Here is a 24081-nt window from a genome sequence, read left to right as displayed (position 1 = left end):
CGGAGCACTGCAGTGGCAATATCATGAGGAGCACTGCAGTGGCAGTATCATGAGGAGCACTGCAGAGGCAGTATCATGAGGAGCACTGCAGTGGCAGTATCATGAGGAGCACTGCAGTGGCAATATCATGCAGAGCACTGCAGAGGCAGTATCAAGCGAAGCACTGCAGTGGCAATATCATGAGGAGCACTGCAGTGGCAGTATCATGCGGAGCACTGCAGTGGCAGTATCATGAGGAGCACTGCAGAGGCAGTATCATGAGGAGCACTGCAGTGGCAGTATCATGAGGAGCACTGCAGTGGCAATATCATGCAGAGCACTGCAGAGGCAGTATCATGCGGAGCACTGCAGTGGCAGTATCGTGAGCAGCACAGAAGCAACAAGCTAAGGACAACAGTGGCAGCATCTAGCGAAGCACTGCAGTGGCAGTATCATGAGCAGCACAGCAACAACAAGCTAAGGACAACAGTGGCAGCATCAAGCGAAGCACTGCAGAGGCAGTATCATGAGGAGCACAGAAGCAACAAGCTAAGGACAACAGTGGCAGCATCAAGCGAAGCACTGCAGAGGCAGTATCATGAGGAGCACAGCAACAACAAGCTAAGGACAACAGTGGCAGCATCAAGCGAAGCACTGCAGAGGCAGTATCATGAGGAGCACAGAAGCAACAAGCTAAGGACAACAGTGGCAGCATCTAGCGAAGCACTGCAGTGGCAGTATCATGAGCAGCACAGCAGCAACAAGCTAAGGACAACAGTGGCAGCATCAAGCGAAGCACTGAAGAGGCAGTATCATGAGGAGCACAGAAGCAACAAGCTAAGGACAACAGTGGCAGCATCAAGCGAAGCACTGCAGTGGCAGTATCATGAGGAGCACTTCAGTGGCAGTATCATGAGGAACACTGCAGTGGCACTATCATGAGGAGCACTGCAGTGGCAGTATCACGAGGAGCTCTGCAGTGGCAGTATCATGAGGAGCATAGCAGCAACAAGCTAAGGACAACAGTGGAAGCATCAAGCTAAGGACAACAGTGGCAGCATCAAGCGAAGCACTGCAGTGGCAGTATCATGAGGAGCACTGCAGTGGCAGTATCATGAGGAGCTCTGCAGTGGCAGTATCATGAGGAGCTCTGCAGTGGCTGTATCATGAGGAGCACTGCAGTGGCAGTATCATGAGGAGCTCTGCAGTTGCAGTATAATGAGGAGCTCTGCAGTGGCAGTATCATGAGGAGCACTGCAGTGGCAGTATCATGAGGAGCACTGCAGTAGCAGTATCATGAGGAGCACTGCAGTGGTAGTAACATGAGGAGATCTGCAGTGGCAGTATCATGAGGAGCACTGCAGTGGAAGTATCATGAGGAGCACTGCAGTGGCAGTATCATGAGGAGCACTGCAGTGGCAGTATCATGAGGAGCTCTGCAGTGGCAGTATAATGAGGAGCACTGCAGTAGCAGTATCATCAGGAGCACTGCAGTGGTAGTAACATGAGGAGATCTGCAGTGGCAGTATCATGAGGAGCACTGCAGTGGAAGTATCATGAGGAGCACTGCAGTGGCAGTATCATGAGGAGCTCTGCAGTGGCAGTATCATGAGGAGCACTGCAGTGGCAGTATCATGAGGAGCTCTGCAGTGGCAGTATCATGAGAAGCACTGCAGTGGCAGTATCATGAGGAGCTCTGCAGTGGCAGTATCATGAGGAGCACTGCTGTGGCAGTATCATGAGGAGCTCTTCAGTGGCAGCATCAAGCTAAGGACAACAGTGGCAGCATCAAGCGAAGCACTGCAGTGGCAGTATCATGAGGAGCACTGCAGTGGCAGTATCATGAGGAGCACTGCAGTGACAGTATCATGAGGAGCTCTGCAGTGGCAGTATCATGACGAGCTCTGCAGTGGCAGTATCATGAGGAGCACTGCAGTGGAAGTATCATGAGGAGCACTGCAGTGGCAGTATCATGAGGAGCACTGCAGTGGCAGTATCATGAGGAGCTCTGCAGTGGCAGTATCATGAGGAGCACTGCATTGGCAGTATCATGAGGAGCTCTGCAGGGGCAGTATCATGAGGAGCACTGCAGTGGCAGTATCATGAGGAGCACTGCAGTGGCAGTATCATGAGGAGCTCTGCAGTGGAAGTATCATGAGGAGCACTGCAGTGGCAGTATCATGAGGAGCACTGCAGTGGCAGTATCATGAGGAGCTCTGCAGTGGCAGTATCATGAGGAGCACTGCAGTGGCAGTATCATGAGGAGCACTGCATTGGCAGTATCATGAGGAGCTCTGCAGTGGCAGTATCATGAGGAGCTCTGCAGTGGCAGTATCATGAGGAGCTCTGCAGTGGCAGTATCATGAGGAGCACTGCAGCGGCAGTATCATGAGGAGCTCTGCAGTGGCAGTATCATGAGGAGCTCTGCAGTGGCAGTATCATGAGGAGCTCTGCAGTGGCAGTATCATGAGGAGCACTGCAGCGGCAGTATCATGAGGAGCTCTGCAGTGGCAGTATCATGAGGAGCTCTGCAGTGGCAGTATCATGAGGAGCACTGCAGCGGCAGTATCATGAGGAGCTCTGCAGTGGCAGTATCATGAGGAGCACTGCAGTGGCAGTATCATGAGGAGCACTGCAGTGGCAGTATCATGAGGAGCACTGCAGCGGCAGTATCATGAGGAGCTCTGCAGTGGCAGTATCATGAGGAGCACTGCAGTGGCAGTATCATGAGGAGCTCTGCAGTGGCAGTATCATGAGGAGCACTGCAGCGGCAGTATCATGAGGAGCTCTGCAGTGGCAGTATCATGAGGAGCACTGCAGTGGCAGTATCATGAGGAGCACTGCAGTGGCAGTATCATGAGGAGCACTGCAGTGGCAGTATCATGAGGAGCACTGCAGTGGCAGTATCATGAGGAGCACTGCAGCGGCAGTATCATGAGGAGCTCTGCAGTGGCAGTATCATGAGGAGCACTGCAGTGGCAGTATCATGAAGAGCTCTGCAGTGGCAGTATCATGAGGAGCACTGCAGTGGCAGTATCATGAGGAGCATTGCAGTGGCAGTATCATGAGGAACACTGCAGTGGCAGTATCATTAGGAGCACTGCAGTGGCAGTATCATGAGGAGCTATGCAGTGGCAGTATCATGAGGAGCTCTTCAGTGGCAGTATCATGAGGAGCTCTGCAGTGGCAGTATCATGAGGAGCTCTGCAGTGGCAGTATCATGAGGAACACTGCAGCGGCAGTATCATGAGGAGCTCTGCAGTGGCAGTATCATGAGGAGCTCTGCAGTGGCAGCATCATGAGGAGCACTGCAGTGGCAGTATCATGAGGAGCTCTGCAGTGGCAGTATCATGAGGAGCACTGCAGTGGCAGTATCATGAGGAGCTCTGCAGTGGCAGTATCATTAGGAGCACTGCAGTGGCAGTATCACGAGGAGCACTGCAGTGGCAGTATCATGAGGAGCTATGCAGTGGCAGTATCATGAGGAGCTCTGCAGTGGCAGTATCATAAGGAGCTCTGCAGTGGCAGTATCATGAGGAGCACTGCAGTGGCAGTATCATGAGGAGCACTGCAGTGGCAGTATCATGAGGAACACTGCAGTGGCAGTATCATGAGGAACACTGCAGTGGCAGTATCATGAGGAGCACTGCAGTGGCAGTATCATTAGGAGCACTGCAGTGGCAGTATCATGAGGAGCACTGCAGTGGCAGTATCATGAGGAGCTATGCAGTGGCAGTATCATGAGGAGCTCTGCAGTGGCAGTATCATGAGGAGCTCTGCATTGGCAGTATCATGAGGAGCTCTGAATCGCACTATCATTAGATTAGATTAGATTAGATTAGATTAGATTAGATTAGATTAGATTAGATTCAACTTGTATTGTCATTACACAAGTACAAGTACAAGGCAACAAAATGCAGTTTAGGTCTAACCAGAAGTGCAATAGCAGCAAATGCAGGATATACAACGGTTGCATAAGTGCAGGACATGGATATGTACTGAATATATATAAATACATATAAATAGAGAGATGGTTATTACTATAAACAGAATTTACAGGTGAGTATGTATAGTGAATAAATATACAGAAGGCTATTACTATAAACAGAATTTACAGGTGAATATGTACTATGAATATAATATAATATACAGATGGCTATTACTATAAACAGAATTTTACAGATAGAGGTATACAATGATATGTTAGGCTAAGATAAGGAATATAGCATTGGATTAAGGTAGTGCAATAAATTATGTACAGAAGCTATCCGAGAATTGTAAAAGTGCAGTGGAAAGTGATTGCATATTACAGTTAGAAGTACGGTGCAAAATGCAAATGTAAACAGTAGGTACTGTAAATAACAGTCGGCAGTGCAAATGAGCATAATCCAGTTAAGGTATGGTAGTGCAAAATGCATAAGTAAACAGTTGTTACTGTAATAAACAGTCGGTAGTGCAAATAACAAAGTGAAGGCAGATGTGAGGTAGGAGAGTTAGCAGTATATGAGGGAAGTGGATCAACGGGGGTTTGAGTACAGTAAAGAGACAGCTCTGCAGTGAGGAGCTCCCGCTGCAGCTCCCGCTGCAGTGCCTTGCGCTCCGCAACAGAGCAGCTCCCATACCATACTGCCACACAGCTGGTCAGGATGCTTTCTATTGCGCAGCGATAGAAGTTCACCAGGATAGCCGAGGAGAGCTGATTCTTCTTCAGTGTCCTCAGGAAGAAGAGGCGCTGGTGAGCCTTCTTGACCAGGCTGGAGGTGTTGGTCGTCCACGACATGTCCGCCGAGATGTGGATCCCCAGGAACTTGAAACTGGAGACACGTTCAACAGCCATTCCATTGATGTGGATGGTGTCGTGTGTGCCTCTTGACTCCTTCCTGAAGTCCACGATGAGGTCCTTCGTTTTGGTGGTGTTGAGGAGCAGGTTATTTTCAGTGCACCATGTGGCCAGGTGCTGGATCTCCTCCCTATAGGCAGTCTCATCGTTGTTGCTGATGAGACCAATCACCGTAGTGTCGTCCGCAAACTTGACGATGGAATTGGATCCACACACAGGCTTGCAGTCGGAGGTGAAGAGGGAGTAGAGAAACGGGCTTAGCACATATCCCTGTGGTACACCAGTGTTGAGTGTGATGGATGTGGAGCAAGTGATTCCTGATCGAACATTCTGGGGTCTGTCAGTTAGGAAGTCCAAAATACAGTTACACATTGAGGTGTTGATGCCCAGGTCTCCAAGTTTGGCTATTAACTTGGTTGGGATGACAGTGTTGAATACTGAGCTGAAGTCAACAAACAGCATATGTGCATAAGTGTTCTTATTATCCAAGTGAAGGAGCACAGAGTGCAGTGCCATGGAAACTGCATCCTCTGTGCTCCTATTGCTGCGGTAGTTAAACTGTTTTAGTCTGGGTATGCCATTTCTTGGGATTTTTTTCAAAAGCGGGGGTGCAGGCTAACAGGATAAATGTGCACATCTGCAACACGACTGAACACAGAGATGTTTTTTTAATAGCTTTTATTGTCTACTTAAACTCTCTTTCTTAAACACACACACACTTCATATAAAAGATTATTTCTTGTAATGTCAGATTCATCAACAATAAGAAGTTTTTATTTTCCTTTATTCAGTGACACTTTTAATGTTTAATTCAGTGGCCCGCTTTACCCGGTTTTGCTGATGGCTCACAAACTGTATTCTACCCCAATAAAAGATTACATCAACTAAATACTTTTTAATGAATTAAAGACTTCTCAAAACAAACAGCAAGCAGCTCAGTTTATGGACAATTATAGACTGTTTCTTGTCATTTTTGCTTATAATGAAAGTTAAAATAAAGAGAAATAAAAAGGAATAATGTGAGGAGTTTTTAATATTTAGCCTGGAAACCCACGAGAAGACGTTAGCACACTGATGCTTTCTTTGCTTACATTAGTTCAAATTTACTGTTAGTTTTAATGTAAAAGCATGTAATTCATCTGACAAAAGGTATATGTTACAAGTACACAGGAGGCAGACACAGATGTTAACAGGTAAGGGTAGTTTATTAGACCACAGTAGAGCAGGTGTTGTGGAGCAGGTGAGTAAACCGGTTGTTGGTAGATTAGAAGGTGATACGAGAGATAGAGAGTTACTGTCTTTTGTTTTGTAGATGGAAGGACGCTGGAGACTGGAGGTCGCTGGAGACTGGAGATCGTTGGAGACTGGAGATTGCTGGAGTACTGAGGGACGGACAGGAACACACCCACACAGCAGACAAGGAACACGGAAGGAAGGAGACACGCTGGAGACAGGTAAGTATCAGTAGTAGAGTCCTTGAGGTAAGCATAGCCTGAAGTATATGCGAACGAGACCGGACGTGGAGTGCTGTGTGGTTGTGAGTCTTGTAGTGCTGGTGATGAGTGTGGTGAGGAGGTGCAGGTGATGGTGATCAGTACTCTGGGGAAGGAGTGCGCTGTGATTGGTGGAGGGTGGAACCTGACGTGTCTGTGACAGTACCCCCCCCCCTCCACGGCCCGCTCCAGAGGGCCGAGAACCCCGACGCCGTGGTGGACGTCCTCTACCCCGCGGAGCTGGCTTCTCAGGATGACTGTCGTGAAAGGTCTGGAGTAAACTGGGATCTAAAATGTCGTTCCCTGGGACCCAGGAGCGTTCCTCGGTACCATATCCTTCCCAATCCACTAGATATTCCAGCTGACCACCACGACGTCGGGAGTTCAAGATCTCATTGACCTTGTAGGCCGTACCGTCCTCCAGGATGAGTGGAAGGGGGGGTTCGGCGGGAACTACGTCAGGTCCTGTGGGAGAAACAGAGGGGTGGTGAGCTTTCAGCAGTGAGACATGGAAAGTGGGATGTATACGATACCCTTGTGGCAGACGGAGTTGATAGGTGACTGGATTGACCTGCTTGGTGATGGGGAATGGGCCAATGAACCTGGGACTCAGCTTTTTGCAAGGCAGACGCATTCTGATATCTCTGGTAGATACCCACACCAGCTGACCAGGCTGGAAGACAGGGTTGTCAGAACGTCGGAGATCAGCTACCATCCTGCGTCTGCGCAAGGCCCGTTGCAACTGATGGTGGGCTGAGTCCCAGACCCTCTCGCTCTCTCGGAACCAGTAGTCCACTGCAGGAACGTCGGAGGGTTCCCCATCCCAGGGGAACAGTGGAGGTTGAAAGCCGAGTACGCACTGGAACGGGGTGAGTCCTGTGGTCGACTGTCTCAGAGAGTTTTGGGCGTACTCGGCCCAACCCAGGAACTGGTTCCAAGAGTCCTGGTGGTCATGACAGAAGGTACGTAGGAAGCGGCCAATTTCCTGTACCTTCCTTTCCGTCTGCCCGTTTGACTGTGGATGATACCCCGGCGTCAGGCTAACGGCCACACCTAGGAGTGAGAAGAATGATCTCCATACTCTGGATATGAACTGGGGACCTCTGTCTGATACAATGTCCTCTGGTACTCCGAAGTATCTAAAAACTTGGTTGAAGAGTGTCTCAGCTGTTTCCATGGCAGTAGGCAGACCTGGGAGTGGGATCAGACGACAAGATTTAGAGAAACGATCTACCACTACTAGAATGGTGGTATTACCGTCTGAGACCGGCAGGTCAGTGATGAAATCTACTCCTAGGTGTGACCATGGGCGTTCTGGAACGGGCAGAGGAAGGAGTTTACCAGCTGGAAGATGACGCGGAGACTTGGAAATGGCACACTCCCTACAGTCCTGCACGTACCTTCTGACATCCTTAGCCATCCCTGGCCACCAGAAGCGTTCTTTTAGCAACGAGAGGGTTTCATTGACCCCCGGGTGACCAGTACCAAGTGACGTGTGAGCCGAGTGAATGGTGGGAGTGTGTCGTGTCCGAGTGAGGTACAGCAAGCCAGGTGGACAGCCCGGCGGAGGGTTCGTGGAGGCATTGGAGGAGGGGATGGTTTCTTCGGACCAGGTAATAGGACTTACGATGAGGGAGCTTGGAATAATGGGTTCTGGTTCTTCGGTCTGTTCGTCAGGAGCATGCAGACGGGAGAGAGCATCAGCTTTAAGATTCTTGGTACCGGGACGATAGGAGATGGTGTAATTGAAACGGGAGAAAAACATAGCCCAACGGGCTTGTCTGGGGTTTAGTCTCTTGGCTGATCGAAGATACTCAAGGTTTTTGTGATCTGTTAGCACCAGGAATGCATGTTTGGCTCCCTCCAACCAATGCCTCCACTCTTCCAAGGCAAGCTTGACTGCAAGGAGTTCCCTGTCACCGATGGAGTAGTTGACTTCCGCCGGGCTGAGCTTGCGGGAGAAGAAGGCGCATGGATGGAGTCTACTGGGCGTCCCCTGCTGCTGCGATAACACCGCTCCCACTCCGGTTGTGGAAGCATCCACCTCCACGACGAAGGGCCTTTCCGGGTCTGGATGGACTAGTAGGGGAGCGGTGGTGAAGGCTTTCTTGAGTTGGCTGAAGGCGTTGGTGGCTGCCGGGGTCCAGGACAGAGACTTGGGCTTATTGCGTAACATACTGGTGAGTGGATGAGTGATAGAGCTGTAACCTTTGATGAATCGTCTGTAGAAATTGGAGAAACCTAGGAAGCGTTGGAGTTCTTTTATGGTAGTGGGTTCTGGCCAGGTAGTGATGGACTCCACCTTCCTCTCGTCCATCCGGATGCCACTGTGATCTATGTGGTATCCCAGGAAGGAAACGGATGCTTGGTGGAAAGAACACTTTTCGGCCTTGAGGAACAGATGGAATTGACGTAGATGGTTGAGGACCTCCGCAACGTGTTGGCGATGTTCGGCCTGGCTCCGGGAGTAGATGAGGATGTCGTCGATGTAGACTGGGACGAATCGATGGAGAAACTCCCGGAGCACCTCTTGGATGAAATCCTGGAATACGGAGGGGGCGTTTACCAATCCATACAGCATGACGAGGTATTCATAGTGTCCAGTAGGGGTAATGAAGGCAGTCTTCCACTCGTCCCCCTCACGTATCCGGATGAGATTGTACGCGCTGCGGAGTTCCAACTTGGTGAACACAGTGGCACCACGGAGATGTTCGAGGGCTGCTGGGACGAGAGGAAGGGGATACCGGAACTTAACAGCTTGGAAGCCCGTTGCGGGCAGAAGACATCGCTGAAGGGGGCGTAACACTTGGGGACATCGACAGAGCGTTGTTCAACTGGACTTTCGATGGATGTGGCACAGAGAGTCAGATCAGGCAGAGACGAGGATGGAAGAGGAAGTTCAGTTAGACATTGAGAGAAGCAAGTGTCGCCCCACTTCAGGATTTCGCCCGTCTTCCAGGAGATGGTAGGGTTGTGCTGCTCCAACCAGGGGCGCCCCAGAACCACGTCAGCAGTCGAATCCTCCAGAACCAGCATGTGAGCCTCTTCCCGGTGTAAAAGCCCTACTTGGAGAGTGACTGGTCCAGCCACGGTACGGACGTGCTTGCGACTGAGGGGTCTTCCGGTTATTGAGCTGATCCTGTAGGTGGTCGGAGACGGAGTGGTCTTGAGGCGTAACTGGCGGCAGATGGCACCGGAGAGGAAGTTGCCGGCTGACCCCGAGTCGAGGAGCGCGACCACTGAAAGGGAGACATTAGCGGTAGTAAGGGTGACGACAGTGGTGAGTGGTTTCATTTTATGATCAGCAGGAATAATGGCACTCACCATGGGTCGCAGAGGTCGTGTGGGGCATGCAGCTATGACATGCCCAGGCTCACCACAATACAGGCAGAGACGTTGGGTCAGCCGACGGCGGCGTTCTTCAGGGGTTAGTCGGGAGTTCTCTAACTCCATGGGTTCGTGGGCTGGTTCTGGGGTGCTGACGGGTTCGGATCGGTGGAAGGGCACGTTGAAGGGATACTGGTCCTGGTGCTCTTGGATGCACGCCTGCATGCGAGTGGCGCAGCGAATGGAATGCTGGATGAACTTCTCAAGGCCGATGGAGTCCTCGCATGCAGCGAGATGCAGCCGTACCAGAGGTTCCAATCCTTGCCGAAATGTTGTTATCAGCGCCTGTTCATTCCATCCGCTGACTGCTGCAAGCGTTCTGAATTGCAAAGCATAATCGTAAATAGACATGGATCCCTGTTTTAAATTATAAAGTTTCTCACCAGCTGAAGAATCTGTGATTGGTTTTCCAAACACTTCCCGGAAGTGGGAAATAAACGCTGCGTATGATTGCGTTCCCGCACCCTGTTGTGACCAGATGGAATCGGCCCACATTAATGCTTTGCCGCTGAGCTGAGAGATAATGAAGGCGATCTTGGAAGTGTCGCTCGGGTACAAGTGCGGCTGTATCTTCAGGACCAGTGTGCATTGCAGCAGGAAGCCGCTGCAATTCTCCGCCGATCCTGAGTAGGGCGCCGGTTTGGCCATGGGACTAGCATACGGAGGTAGTGAAGGAGGGTTGTTGACAGATGGATTAGTGTTCGCTGGTGCAGGTGAATGAACAGTAACTGGAGTGGGTTGTGGAGGAAATGTACGCCGAAGCGCATCTACCAATTCCTGGAATGGTTCCGGTTGGCTCATACTGGGTCTTCGGTATGGTCCGGTCTTCTGCTACAAGTACACAGGAGGCAGACACAGATGTTAACAGGTAAGGGTAGTTTATTAGACCACAGTAGAGCAGGTGTTGTGGAGCAGGTGAGTAAACCGGTTGTTGGTAGATTAGAAGGTGATACGAGAGATAGAGAGTTACTGTCTTTTGTTTTGTAGATGGAAGGACGCTGGAGCCTGGAGGTCGCTGGAGACTGGAGATCGTTGGAGACTGTAGATCGCTGGAGTACTGAGGGACGGACAGGAACACACCCACACAGCAGACAAGGAACACGGAAGGAAGGAGACACGCTGGAGACAGGTAAGTATCAGTAGTAGAGTCCTTGAGGTAAGCATAGCCTGAAGTATATGCGAACGAGACCGGACGTGGAGTGCTGTGTGGTTGTGAGTCTTGTAGTGCTGGTGATGAGTGTGGTGATGAGGTGCAGGTGATGGTGATCAGTACTCTGGGGAAGGAGTGCGCTGTGATTGGTGGGGGGTGGAACCTGACGTGTCTGTGACAGTATAATACTCAAGCTTTATTTTTTTGACATATGTTTTACTCTAAAAGCCTCATGGTGGCAGTAATTTCTTAATTTGTCTCAGTAGTTGTGAAAATGAAAATACATCAATGTTTTTATAAAATATGAGCCTCAGCTGCATCCATTGAGAAAATAACGTCTGTACGGTCATCATAGCGTCATCACTTTTAGTTCAGAAGCGTGCACATTTGGAGAAATATTGATGTGTTCTCAAATGTTTACTTCAAAATTCTATAGAGGGGAGTAATATATATGATTTTTTTTTTTTACAACAAATAAGGCAATGTGAGCATTACGGAGTGCCAAACACTCTGATGTAATGTTTTTTTCATTCATACTGGAAGCACAGAAGGTCCCCAGAGATTGCTGTAGATTTTACTGACCCGGATCTTTGAATCTCATTCAACAAAATGAACAAATCATTTTTCAAGTAATTTAGTTAATTTCAACAGAATGTAATTAAAATGTCACATGTTAAATTCCCCAACACATCCAGTACTTAAGCATAAACTATATGCTAATGCAGCCAAGGCCAAACTATGAGAAAAAATTATTCATTGATTGCTTAGCTGGGTCTTCAGGCCATGTCCCAGTTCTTCTAACTGGGTCTTCCAGTCTGTTCCCTGGAAAGATTAGTACACCTCTCGTGTCTTTGGGTTTGAGTCGTTCGTTCTGTCATCAGTGCCTGACAGAATCCAATATGTCCAGTCTTCATAGGAAAATAACTATGCACTTGTTTGTAAGGTTGTGAATTAACTAATTTCTGTATCCAATATGGCTGTCAAGTCAGGTGACAAAAGAACAAGACTCGGATCCGAAGACTCGAGAGATTAACTAATAATTTCTGTTTTCTGTTGAACCTATGGAATGTTCAACACAAAGTGAATGAATCGCTCTCTGAGACAACTCTCTGTTCCCAAGTCATATTAAAGATCCGTTCAAAGTGAGTGAATCATTCATGAATGACGCATCACTACTTTTTTATTCCTGCCACATGGGATCACAGAAGATTATTTCAAACATTTGACTGTCATTATAATGTGAGTTTGGAGCAAAAACATGGTTTCATCTCATAAAATCTTATAAAAGTGATTTGATGCTGTGCTAAGCTAACATGCTAGCTAGCCCTTAGGCACCTGTTATCATGAGCGATTATGATTTATGACTAATTCTGAAAAGTAAAGATCATTAGAATGTGTCTTTTTTTAAGAAGGACATTTGAGACAAAGCGAAAGAAGGTGAAGTGATACGTTTGATCAAATAAATGAGAGATTAAAACAGTGTGCTACAGTCATCAGTAAATACAATAAAGACAAAAGAATAACAATTAGAGTCATATCCTGGCCGGACAGGTGTGGATGTGTAGGGGAGACTGAAACTGAAAAGTGGATTGTACCACAAAACAACAGATACAATAGATTGAATGGATGTGTAGAAGATGTGGAGGTGAAGTGTTAACATATTCGATGTGGATGTTTATAAGAAAAAAATCTTGTTTTCTTTAAAGGCTAGGCTTTGAAAAGGATTGGCCTTCCTCATCATTCTTCACTGGTGGCTTTTTGAAATCATCATCTGCAGAAAAATTTATATTTATGAATCACAGACATTTCTTACTTAAAGTAACAAATAGTGACCAAATAACAGAAAAGGTTATGACTGTAACCAACACTAGCATCTTGCACTGCTTCACTAGCTTAATGTTAGCTTACCGGCCGTCTTATCGCCTTCATTTGTTGTACTCTCACTGGTTTTATGCTTTAACAAGGGTTGGCCTTCTTCATCATTCTTCACTGGTGGATTTTTGACATCATCATCTGCAGAAAAATGAATAATTATGAATCACAGACATTTCTTATATGAAGTAACAAAGAGTAACCAAATAACACAGAAAAGGTCTCAGATTATGACTGTAACCATGGTTCCCTGAGAAGGGAACGGTCCTGTCTGAGGCACATGTCCAACCAACTGTCATTGGTGCAACCTCACCACGTTGCTGGTGATGACGGCATACAGTGGAAGACACAAAGGGTACCCGAACACAACAGTGTCATCTTCTGATTGGCTGACGCAATTCACTCACAAGCAGGCAGAAAGTATGGCAAGGTGATGCAAGTCTTGTTCCCTTATCAAGGAACCATGGTTAAAGTAACTTCACACACTCTTCACACTCTATGCTGCTTTTAATTGATGATGCTATGGGAACAGAATACTAATTGTTCCATACTATGCAGGCGTAGGCCGTAAAAATATCCTCCACCAGGAGCAAATATGAGGCAGGAGGAGGAATCTTATAGGGCCTGCAGATAACTGCCAGGGATATCTAATCTTAACAGGCCTTAACCCGAAGAACACGTGGGCATGCTTTGCTGGATTTTTCCTCATGACAGTGTAAAACAACTTAAAATATGTCATTTTTGGCCTCACAAACATGAACGACATGTCTTTACAACGCTTAAAGTGTCTACTTTTATTTTTGTACACTCAAAATAAAAATGAAATGTTGTGCTTTTTGCTAAATAAAGAAAACAAACAGGATGCGCGTTCTCCCGTCTGTCTCTCCGTGAAGTCCATTCTGAAATGCGTCTGAAAATTAGCTGTAACTCAGCGAATACTTGTCACACACACATGACAGATATATCTTTATAAAGATATATGGAATGTCTACATTTAAATGAATTTATATAAAAAACTTCTTGGTTACGTATGTTCCCTGAAGGAGTGAACGGAGACGTACGTCGGAACTGACCGACAAATTGGGGATCATTTTCAGAGACCAATCTACTTTGAGTGTTTACTTAAAGTAGATTGTCCCCAGTTGACGGTCATGATTTTAGAAAGCGAGGATGCAGAATTCCACTTCCGTATTTATACCCGCGCTGCGGACTGAGCGTGGACCGCATACCATTGATCATTGGCTCGTTTGTAAACACTCAAAGTAGATTGGTCTGAAAATGATCCCCAATTCGTCTGTGAGTTCCGATGTACGTCACCGTGACCGACTGAAAGGGAACTAATATTCTCTGTTTATGTAATCCATATCAAAACAGTTAGAGGTACAGTTCCTCAAGCGGGGCTTCGTTATCTTTAATGTGACCATACCCACATGCGCGCAAAGCGATTCACATGCTAATCGTCGACGTGAAGGAACATGAAACGCCACCATCACCTCAAAACAAAGACTCAGCTTCTTCATTCTTCTGATTTTCATCGAGTTCAGAAGACACGCTATGAGTTTACCTTGGATTTACCTCAGATTTACCTCAGAATTTTTAAGGTAAAACATTTCTTCTCACTTGTATTAGCATTATTGATGCATAAGCTTAACTAAACATGGCAGAAACATCTGTTTGTGTATGCAGTTGTAGATTATATTTCAAACAAGTTATGATGTTCAACTATGATACTTTCCCGTATAAGGTCCCTTATTTTTGTCCCACTTTTTGTCCTTTGTGGTGTGTGTTTGGATTATGTTGTGTTGTAAATACATGTAAACAAATCAAAAAGCAATTCTTTTTATCTCTTCACATTCTTTGTTCAGGTTCCCTCACAGCCTTTCATCTGATATAGGGCCATTAGAATTAGGGGAGGGGTCTTTCTCTTTCTCAGGTGTGAAAAACATCAATATTCATGATGATTCACGCCCTCCCCACATAAGCCTGTAACAGTTTTACTGTTACTTTTGTCCCATTAGCTTGCTGTGCATGCAATGTTTAGCTAGGCCACTAAGGGGTGCTCTAGTCAGTAAGCTACCTGTTAGCATTAAAAAGTAAAGAGAAGGTGCATGAGGGAGGAAGGATGTGTTAACCACATGGAGAAGCTTTCTCCACGATGCTGTCTTGTGTTTGTACCCGGTTTTGAGGAACTTCTAGTTCTTGAACTCAAATGTGAGTACTACTGTTGATGTTTTGTTTGTATATATGATGTTTGGTAAGGTTTATGTAAATATGTTATGGGGAAATGTGTTAATGGTTGCACTAAGTTTATCTGTTTGTTTGATGCAGAGGGTTCCTTGAGTAAGCATGAGGAAACAGCTCAACTATAAACTTGTCCAAAGAAGCATTTGATTGTCCTCGTTCCGCCAACAACGTCCTTAACATCCAGTGTTCATTTCATGCGATACTTCAACTTACCAACAGCCGCTGGAGGCCTCGGTCATAAGATGATGTGGTTCCAGTAGCATAGATCTTGAGTACTGTTCCATCCTACTACTACTTCTTCAAAGACTGAGCTCTAGGTAGCCAAAATGCTACTATAAAAGACTGCACTTTTTGGTGGTTCATTTGCAGCAGGACAGTTATGTATGTGGAATGTTTCTGGACGAATTGTGATTTGAAAATACATATGGCTCATTGACACGTGGAAGTCTCTGGTCCCTTAATTATGTAGCAACAAAAGTGTTTTGAAGTCAGATGTTACAAGCCTTTGTAGTGGACAGCACATTCCAGGGCCCGGTTTATGGCCGGGCCACTCTCTGTCCATAACAGTGGACAAAGGTTCACTGCAGCTCCTTTCACACTGCATTGTCACCCAGCACAACCAGTGGAAGAAGTCACCTCCATCGGACTGCTTACTCAACCACGTGGAACGTAAATATCACTTAACCAAACCTCTTTCCAGAAACATTGGCATTGTTGTATATTATCAGCATATGATTTTCTAATTTACATTAGAGGTAATTTAACTGATGCTAGTTAATAACAAATAATCTTTCATTATTTGTTTGATGCATAATAAGGTTCTTCACCTTATTTTCAGAGAAACAACAGTTTATCTTTCCATAAGATAACGCAACTCTTCCATAGCCACACTCAACTTAATCACATGTATTTTATGTATCTTATGCACTTTATTCCTTTATCATTCATTGTATTCATTTAGTAGTGGTGTTAGCTATTCTTGTTTATCTTTTGCTAATAAAATCTATTTTATTACAATTGTGTCTTACTTGTGCTGATAATACAGAAAAGGCTCTACAAGTTAGAATTCTCACCAATCTTTCAGATAAATCAGCTGACCAACTCTCCCCACTTTACATTCAATCTAAAGTGATTGAACAGCCTCCTGTTTGGAGTATTCTCATAGAGCCAAGGTAAAGGACCTTGACTAGTGTCCCAAACTAAGAGAGGGGGAAGGTGGTCATCTGATGTACTCATAACCACACCTTAAGTGACGTGTGAAAAAAATCACAACGTCAGCGGTGATGTGAGTACCTATCACTACCTTACTTAACGTCCTTGGATGGACGAAGGTAAAATCACTACATAATTGACGTCCCTTGTTTGGGCCCAAAAGTGAAATTATTACACCTTCCTGACACAAAACATGTCTTACACATTTTAAATCAGTATATTATTTTATGTGAATGAGTGGCCAGAGTGATTTTACATCGTCTTGAAGCAAAAATTCTAGCCTACGTGATACAGTTTTCAAAAGTCTTGTGAACAAATATTCAGTATGGGTTTTATAGCCTTATAACAGTGACTTTTTTTTTTCTTCCCACAAACCATGCATAAATGTACATTTCTCAAAACTACAAACTTTTACACACATGCTGCTCACACATTATTGTAGCAGAGTTTGTGCTGAATACAGTGTACTCTGACTTTAGCCATGAAAATGTTACAAGTAACAGAAATAAGCACAAATGTCAGGGCATGTCAAAACACCTCCCAGACCCAGAAAACAGCTCAGGGCTCAGAGGGTTAAACTAAGGGTACCATGAATGAAACAAGATACCAGATGGTGTCTCCGCAAAGACCCATTGCTTAATGGTGCATGGTAAGCAGCTGTGTCCACTACATAGCCCTTAAAGGGATAGTTCACCCCAAAAAAAATTGTCCATAATTTACTCACCCTCAAGTCATCCTAGGTGTATATGGCATTCTTCTTTCAGACGAATAAAATCGGAGTTATATTACAATAGTCCAAGCTAATCCAAGCCTTAGAATTGGATTTATAGTTGCTCTGTTTTTGAAGTCCATAAAAAGTGCATCTGTCCGTCATATAACTGCTCCACGCGGCTCTGGGGTGTTAATAAAGGCCTTCTGAAGTGAATCGATGCGTTTGTGTAAGAAAAATATCCATATTTAAACTTTATCAGGTAAACTTTCGGCCGACGCCCTCCGTGGAAAAGTGTTGAATGTTGAAAGTGAAACAACAAGCGGACCTGGTCGCGTTAGTCTTTCGATCGGCAGGGGAACTTTCAACAATTTTTCCATAAATTGAACAGGGAAGGCGGTCGGCCGAAAGTTTACTTGATAAAGTTTAAATATGGATATTTTTCTTACACAAACGCATCGATTCACTTCAGAAGGCACTTCAGGACACTATAACGTCACCTCCAAACCTTTGACACTCATCACCTCGGGCAATCACACAGAATACATCTCATTTCTGTTATTGGACTCACCCCTGGCCCCCGTTGTCCTCGGTCATCCTTAGTTGGTCCAGCATAACCCTAGGATTGACTGGGGACAACATTCTGTCTCATCCTGGAGCAATAAGTGTTATGAGTCTTGTCTTGTGTCTGCCTGTTCGTCTGTGTCTCGTCCTGTTTTTCAGAGTGAGGTGGTGAATTTGTCTAACGTGCCCTCCGAATACCTGGACCTGAAGGAGGTGTTCAGTAAGTCCCGCGCTGCTTCTCTTCCTCTGCATCGTCCCTATGACTGTGCTATATATTTACTCCCAGGTAAGTCTCCGCCTAGAGGCAAGCTTTACTCTCTTTCTGCTCCAGAGAGGGAGGCCATGGAGAAATATATTTCTGATTCTCTAGACTCAGAATTCATCCGTCCTTCCTCTTCTCCAGCGGGGGTGAGGTTCTTTTTTGTGGGAAAGAAGGATGGTTCTCTGCGACCTTGCATTGATTACCGAGGGCTGAATAACATCACGGTAAAGAATACTTATCCTTTGCCGCTGATGTCTTCAGCTTTTGAGAGGTTGCAGGGAGCATCCGTTTTCATAAAACTGGATTTACGTAACGCATACCATTTGGTCCGCATCAGGAAGGGGGATGAATGGAAAACCGCTTTTAATACCCCCAGGGGGCACTTTGAATACTTGGTGATGCCGTTCGGACTATCCAACTCCCCAGCAGTTTTTCAAGTCGCCGAGGGCAGCCGTCTGCGTCTGCCTCCGCTCCCACGTCGCACAGGCGACCTGTTTGCCTCCCCAGAAACGTCCCACTGCCAGTGGTTCTATTCGCTGACCGAGGGTACACTCGGCACGGATGCCCTGGCGCACAGCTGGCCCCAGGGGCTGCGCAAATATGCGTTTCCCCCAGTGAGCCTACTTGCACAGACTCTGTGCAAGGTCAGGGAGGACGAGGAGCAGGTCCTGCTGGTGGTGCCGTACTGGCCCAACCGGACCTGGTTTCCAGAACTTATGCTCCTCGTGACAGCCCCTCCTTGGCCGATTCCTCTGAGGAAGGACCTTCTGACTCAGAGACGGGGCACCCTTTGGCACCCAAAGTGGACCTTGTTCGTCGAGGGGGGTTCTTCTCACCGAGAAGACCCCCGAAGATGTTCGATCGCGTCTGTGCTTTCCTTCCTGCAACAGGGGTTGGAGCGTAGGCTGTCGCCCTCCACCCTCAAGGTTTATGTTGCTGCAATATCCACCTATCACGACCATGTAGAAGGTAAGACGGTTGGGAAGCACGACCTGGTCGTCAGGTTCCTTAGGGGGGCGAGACGGTTATATCCTCCTCCATACCCTCTTGGGATCTTGCTCTGGTGCTCCGAGCACTTCAGAATGCCCCATTTGAGCCTTTGCAGTCAGCAGAGCTAAAGATTCTGTCTATGAAGACTTTGCTGTTGGCTACATGGGCCTCCATCAAGAGGGTAGGGGACCTGCAGGCATTTTCGGTCGACGAATCGTGCCTAGAGTTCGGGCCGGGTGATACCCACATGGTGTTGAGACCCCGGCCTGGCTATGTGCCCAAGGTTCCTACCACTCCCTTCAGGGACCAGGTGGTGAACCTGCAAGCGCTGCCTCCGGAGGAGGCAGACCCAGCCCTAGCTTTGCTCTGTCCCGTCCGCGCTCAGTGGGTTTACGTGGATAGAACTCAAAGCTTCAGAACCTCAGATCAGCTCTTTGTCTGTCACGGAGGCCAGCAGAAGGGAAAGGCTGTCTCCAAGCAGAGGATGTCCCACTGGATAGTGGATGCCATCACCTTGGTTTACCAAGCACAAGGTGTGCCCTGTCCGCTCAGGGTGCGAGCACACTCTACTAGAAGTGTTGCATCCTCCTGGGCGCTGGCATGTGGCACCTCGCTGTCAGACATCTGTAGAGCTGCGGGCTGGGCGACATTCAACACGTTCGCTAGATTCTATAGCCTACGTGTAGAGCCGGTCTCCTCCTGTGTTCTCACCTCAAACGGGTAGAAGCACTGAGAGGCCCCGGCTCTTGTCGCTACGGCGCTTATATTCTCCAGAAGCAAACTCTGTGAGTCCTCCACCGCCCTCGGTGCCGGATGTGGCGGAACCTTGAGAACCGGTATTGGGCTTGGGCCATATGAGTGACCCTGCGGGGATCCCATATTTTCTTCCACGGTCGCTCCTACAGGAAGCCTGTGTCTTTCCCTTGGGAGAGCCTTCCCTGCAGTGGGACTGAGCCCCCTTCTCCTTGCGGGCTACGGCTCAGCATTGTACTCCACTTAACTCCTTTGGGGTACGATGTGGGCTCCGCAGCGTTCCCTTCTCTAGGGCATGCTTTCCCTGTGTTATCCAATAATCACTGAGCGGGTCATGCGGAACAGCAGTGATGGACTTCCCGGTGTGAGCCCCGTCTCATTAGGTAAGAGAGCTCAGGCGGCTCACACAGGGCACTGGATGGGGGCAGAAGCCATGACGCTTTGGTAGGGATTCCTATTCGTCGGACACTCCGACGTGGCGTCGAGAGTGACCGACTGAATGGGAACGTCTCGGTTACGTATGTAACCCTCGTTCCCTGAAGAAGGGAACGGAGACGCCACGTCCCGTCGCCATGTCCTCTGTACCCTGCTGGGGTGCCTGTCTACCTACTCGGCTCCTCAGCAAAAGGCTGATTTGATGCAATCACCTGTGTCTCATTTATACCCGCACGGCGTGGCATGAGCACCTGGTGCAATCATTGCATGCCAATGTGCATTGGCTCGTTTAGTTACACTCGAAGTAGATCGCGAGCGAGATTCCTATTCGTTGGTACTCCGACGTGGCGTCTCCGTTCCCTCCTTCAGGGAACGAGGGTTACATACGTAACCGAGACCTTCACGTGCTTTCTCTTCCCGTCTTTAACTCATTGTTCATTCATCAAACTGTAATCTTATTGCACTATTTAATCTTTGTGTCTGATTTTTATTGGATAGAATTCCAGATCCAAAGACGCAGATTAAATGACTAACAAAGGAAAGCTATTTTTGTGCAAAATCATTGACATAAAGTTTTAGGCAGGATTGTTTCATGAACTTTTTTTCTGAACATTTTGACCTAATTTGTTGTGCACATAAATGTTGACCTCTCTGATGTCTCTGTCTTCAGAAGCATCATGTTCATCAGCTGCATCAACATTGATTTTTGACAATCCCCCTAGAATGAAACCAAGGCTGACAGATGACTGTTCTGCAGAAAAAAAAGGTATGTATATGGTATAGAAAAATGTGTAGTGCTTGTCATGGAAGATTATTGGTCAATATGTGTGCTTTATCTGTGCTTTAAGCACAGATATTGACCAATATTATTTATTTACAATAAAGCACAACTATGACCTCTGTGCGTACCACTTCAGATCACTTATTGACAGGTTTTATAGTCAAGGACATGATGGTAGTTAGAAAATGATCATGGAAGAATAGGAAAAAATACTATGGAAGTCAATGTTAGTAAATAATGACAGAATTTTAAATTTTGGGGGAACTAATGCTTTAAAGTTATAGTTCACCTAAAAATGACAATTAGCCCATTATTTACTCACACTAAAATCATCCTAGGTGTATATGACTTTATTTCAGATGAATACAATTAGAGTTATATTAAACATGTCATGGCTCTTCCAAGCTTTAAAATGGCAGTAAATGGCTGTTTATGTTTTGAAGTCCATAAAAACGTATCTATCCATCATAAAAGTGCATCTATCCATCATAAAAGATATCCACACTGCTCTGGGGGGTTAATAAAGGCCTTCTGATGTGAAGCAATGCGTTTGTGTAAGAAAAATATCCATATTCAAAACTTTACAAACTACAATAACTAGCTTCCAGCAGATGTCTATGCAAGTCGACTTATGGCAAAATAATAACCCCTGACGCGATGTACAGAAGCATCTCAAGCTTTGACGCCTCTAGCGGTTCAAACAAATAAAGGTGATCCTCCGTAATTTCTCTTTAAAAATTCTCGTTTTAGACTTCTAATTAATGACCTTTGCTTTGTTTTGCTCTATCCTCTGTGCTTCCATGTTCATCAATACGTCATGCATCTTTATTTACTTGGAAATCTGTAAATTCTAACCAAAATAGTTTCTTGTTTGAGTCACCAAAGTCAAGTCAAGTCAAGTCACCTTTATTTATAAAGCGCTTTTGACAAGTCCAATTGTTTCAAAGCAGCTTCACAGTGTTAACAGGAAAATAATGCAACAGAATTTGTATAGACACTCTGGTGAAAACGGTGATGTTATCAGCTCATTTCAATTATCATATAGTGTCAATGCAGGCAGATCGGTAATATAGTTGAAATTTAGGTGTTCCCAACTGAGCAAGCCAAAAGCAAAAGGCAACGGTGGCAAGGAATCAAAACTCCTTCAGGGTCAGAATGGAGAAAAAAACCTTGTCCAAAGTCTAAGATGATTTAACTTTTTCCACCATAAACTTGCTGTATTTATAAAATACAAATAGTTTTAATTGTAATTGGTCTGGTTTTGTGTTGTCTAGGGAACCAGCATTCTAGGATTTTCGAGAGAGTTGGATCTGCACAGCCTTTCCTGCTCTGTGAAACAACAACTGTGCACTGAACTGTACTGTTAGCTACTGGACACAACTGATCCACACATATCCTGCTACTCTTTTTCATCTTCTGAATGTTGTGTTGATTCATTCACTGTTGTTCTGTTGCAAAGTTGAAGGTACTGAACCAGCTTCACTGACACAGGACTTATATTCACTGACATGCGTATTACACACCATTCGATAAGCAACTTTAATATAATTCTGATGACAGAACTGCCTATATTGTGCCTTCATCATTTATTTTAAAAGTTAACCTCATGTGATGTAAATAGGCTTGCTCGTTTCAGTTACTCTCCAAATTAATGTATAAACAATTTAAAGACAGCATATTTTAAATATGTGTTGTAATTGCATCTTTTTATGCACCTGAAGGCCAGTATCACTGATACTAATGTCTCTATGAAACATTAATGACGTTACATTACAGTATAACTGAAAGCTCCCAATTTCAACATTTATTAGGCTTTAAAAAAACAACTTTTAATTTAAGTGAACTTAAAACAATCTTTACATAAACCCAAAATAATAAATGTTATATTTACCCATGGCCTTCCCTGTTATACATATACAGAAATGTAATAGTTATCAAACAGCTTTCTTACCTGCATAAATAATAAATTAAATATGGATTAATCATCATTAAAGCTACACTTTTCTCTGTTCCTGTTGTTCTTTGATGAACATTAATGACAGGCATCATCAGTGCCCCTTTCACTTTAAGAACGGCCGCGGATCTCACGCGCTGTCCCGCGCATCTCATTTCCTCACAACTCTTTAAGTTCATTTAAGACGTTATTTAACTAATTTAAGACTCCTAATATGAGAATACTCAAAAATCCTCTGTTTTATTGTTTGTTCAAGAGCAAAAGAGAACTGGATGTAGCAGGAAACTGACGCGAGTCTATCTATGCGTCGAGTGTGTGTGTGTGTGTGTGTGTGTGTGTGTGTGTGTGTGTGTGTGTCCCTTGATTAGCTGACATGAGACGCATCCACACACACACACACACACACACACACACACACACACACACACAGAGGACATTGGCATACAGCGCGTTCTCCAGTGTTTTGTCGCGCTTGGAAGCATTTACATGAATAGGAGAGTGATGATCATGTAAAGCTAAGCAAAAATGGATATAAAAACGGACGCTGCGTTATTTGCGTTAAATATTTTTAATGCGTTAAGCTGAAAAAATTAATCGCCCGCGTTAACGCGTTAATTTGCCAAGCCCTAATATATATATATATATATATATATATATATATATATATATATATATATATATATATATATATTAGTGGGTACGGAAAGTATTCAGACCCCCTTACATTTTTCACTCTTTGTTATATTGCAGCCATTTGCTAAAATCATTTAAGTTCTTTTTTTTCTCATTAATGTACACACAGCACCCCATATTGACAGAAAAACACAGAATTGTTGACATTTTTGCAGATTTATTAAAAAAGAAAAACTGAAATATCACATGGTCCTAAGTATTCAGACCCTTTGCTGTGACACTCATATATTTAACTCAGGTGCTGTCCATTTCTTCTGATCATCCTTGAGATGGTTCTACACCTTAATTTGAGTCCATCTGTGTTTGATTATACTGATTGGACTTGATTAGGAAAGCCACACACCTGTCTATATAAGACCTTACAGCTCACAGTGCATGTCAGAGCAAATGCGAATCATGAGGTCAAAGGAGCTGCCTGAAGAGCTCAGAGACAGAATTGTGGCAAGGCACAGATCTGGCCACGGTTACAAAAAAATCTGCTGCACTTAAGGTTCCTAAGAGCACAGTGGCCTACATAATCCTTAAATGGAAGACGTTTGGGATGACCAGAACCCTTCCTAGAGCTGGCCGTCCGGCCAAACTGAGCTATCGGGGGAGTTGTAGAAAGTCAGCCATCACTGCAGGCCTCCACCAGTCGGGGCTATATGGCAGAGTGGCCCGACGGAAGCCTCTCCTCAGTGCAAGACACATGAAAGCCTGCATGGAGTTTGCTAAAAAAAACACCTGAAGGACTCCAAGATATTGAGAAATAAGATTCTCTAGA

General features: G+C 45.7%; 1 protein-coding gene across 1 annotated transcript in view; it reads right to left on the bottom strand.

The window, feature by feature from the left end:
* Positions 1 to 11316: 11316 nt before the first annotated feature.
* The window catches only part of LOC307138257 (uncharacterized protein), a 137921-nt gene continuing 125156 nt past the window's right edge, over positions 11317 to 24081 (bottom strand). Inside the window, exons 6-7 of the mRNA XM_079836470.1 lie at positions 12758 to 12862; positions 11317 to 12620 (exon numbers count right to left, since the gene is read on the bottom strand). Coding sequence (XP_079692596.1) covers positions 12550 to 12620; positions 12758 to 12862 — 176 coding nt within the window. The 3' untranslated portion in view covers positions 11317 to 12549. The remainder of the gene's footprint in view (positions 12621 to 12757; positions 12863 to 24081) is intronic.

This window comes from Gobio gobio (assembly GCF_949357685.1).
Source record: "Gobio gobio genome assembly, chromosome: 15".
NCBI classification, from domain to species: Eukaryota; Metazoa; Chordata; class Actinopteri; order Cypriniformes; family Gobionidae; genus Gobio; species Gobio gobio.
The sequence above is the reverse complement of the archived record's forward strand: the minus strand, read 5'-3'. Positions and strand labels throughout refer to the sequence as shown.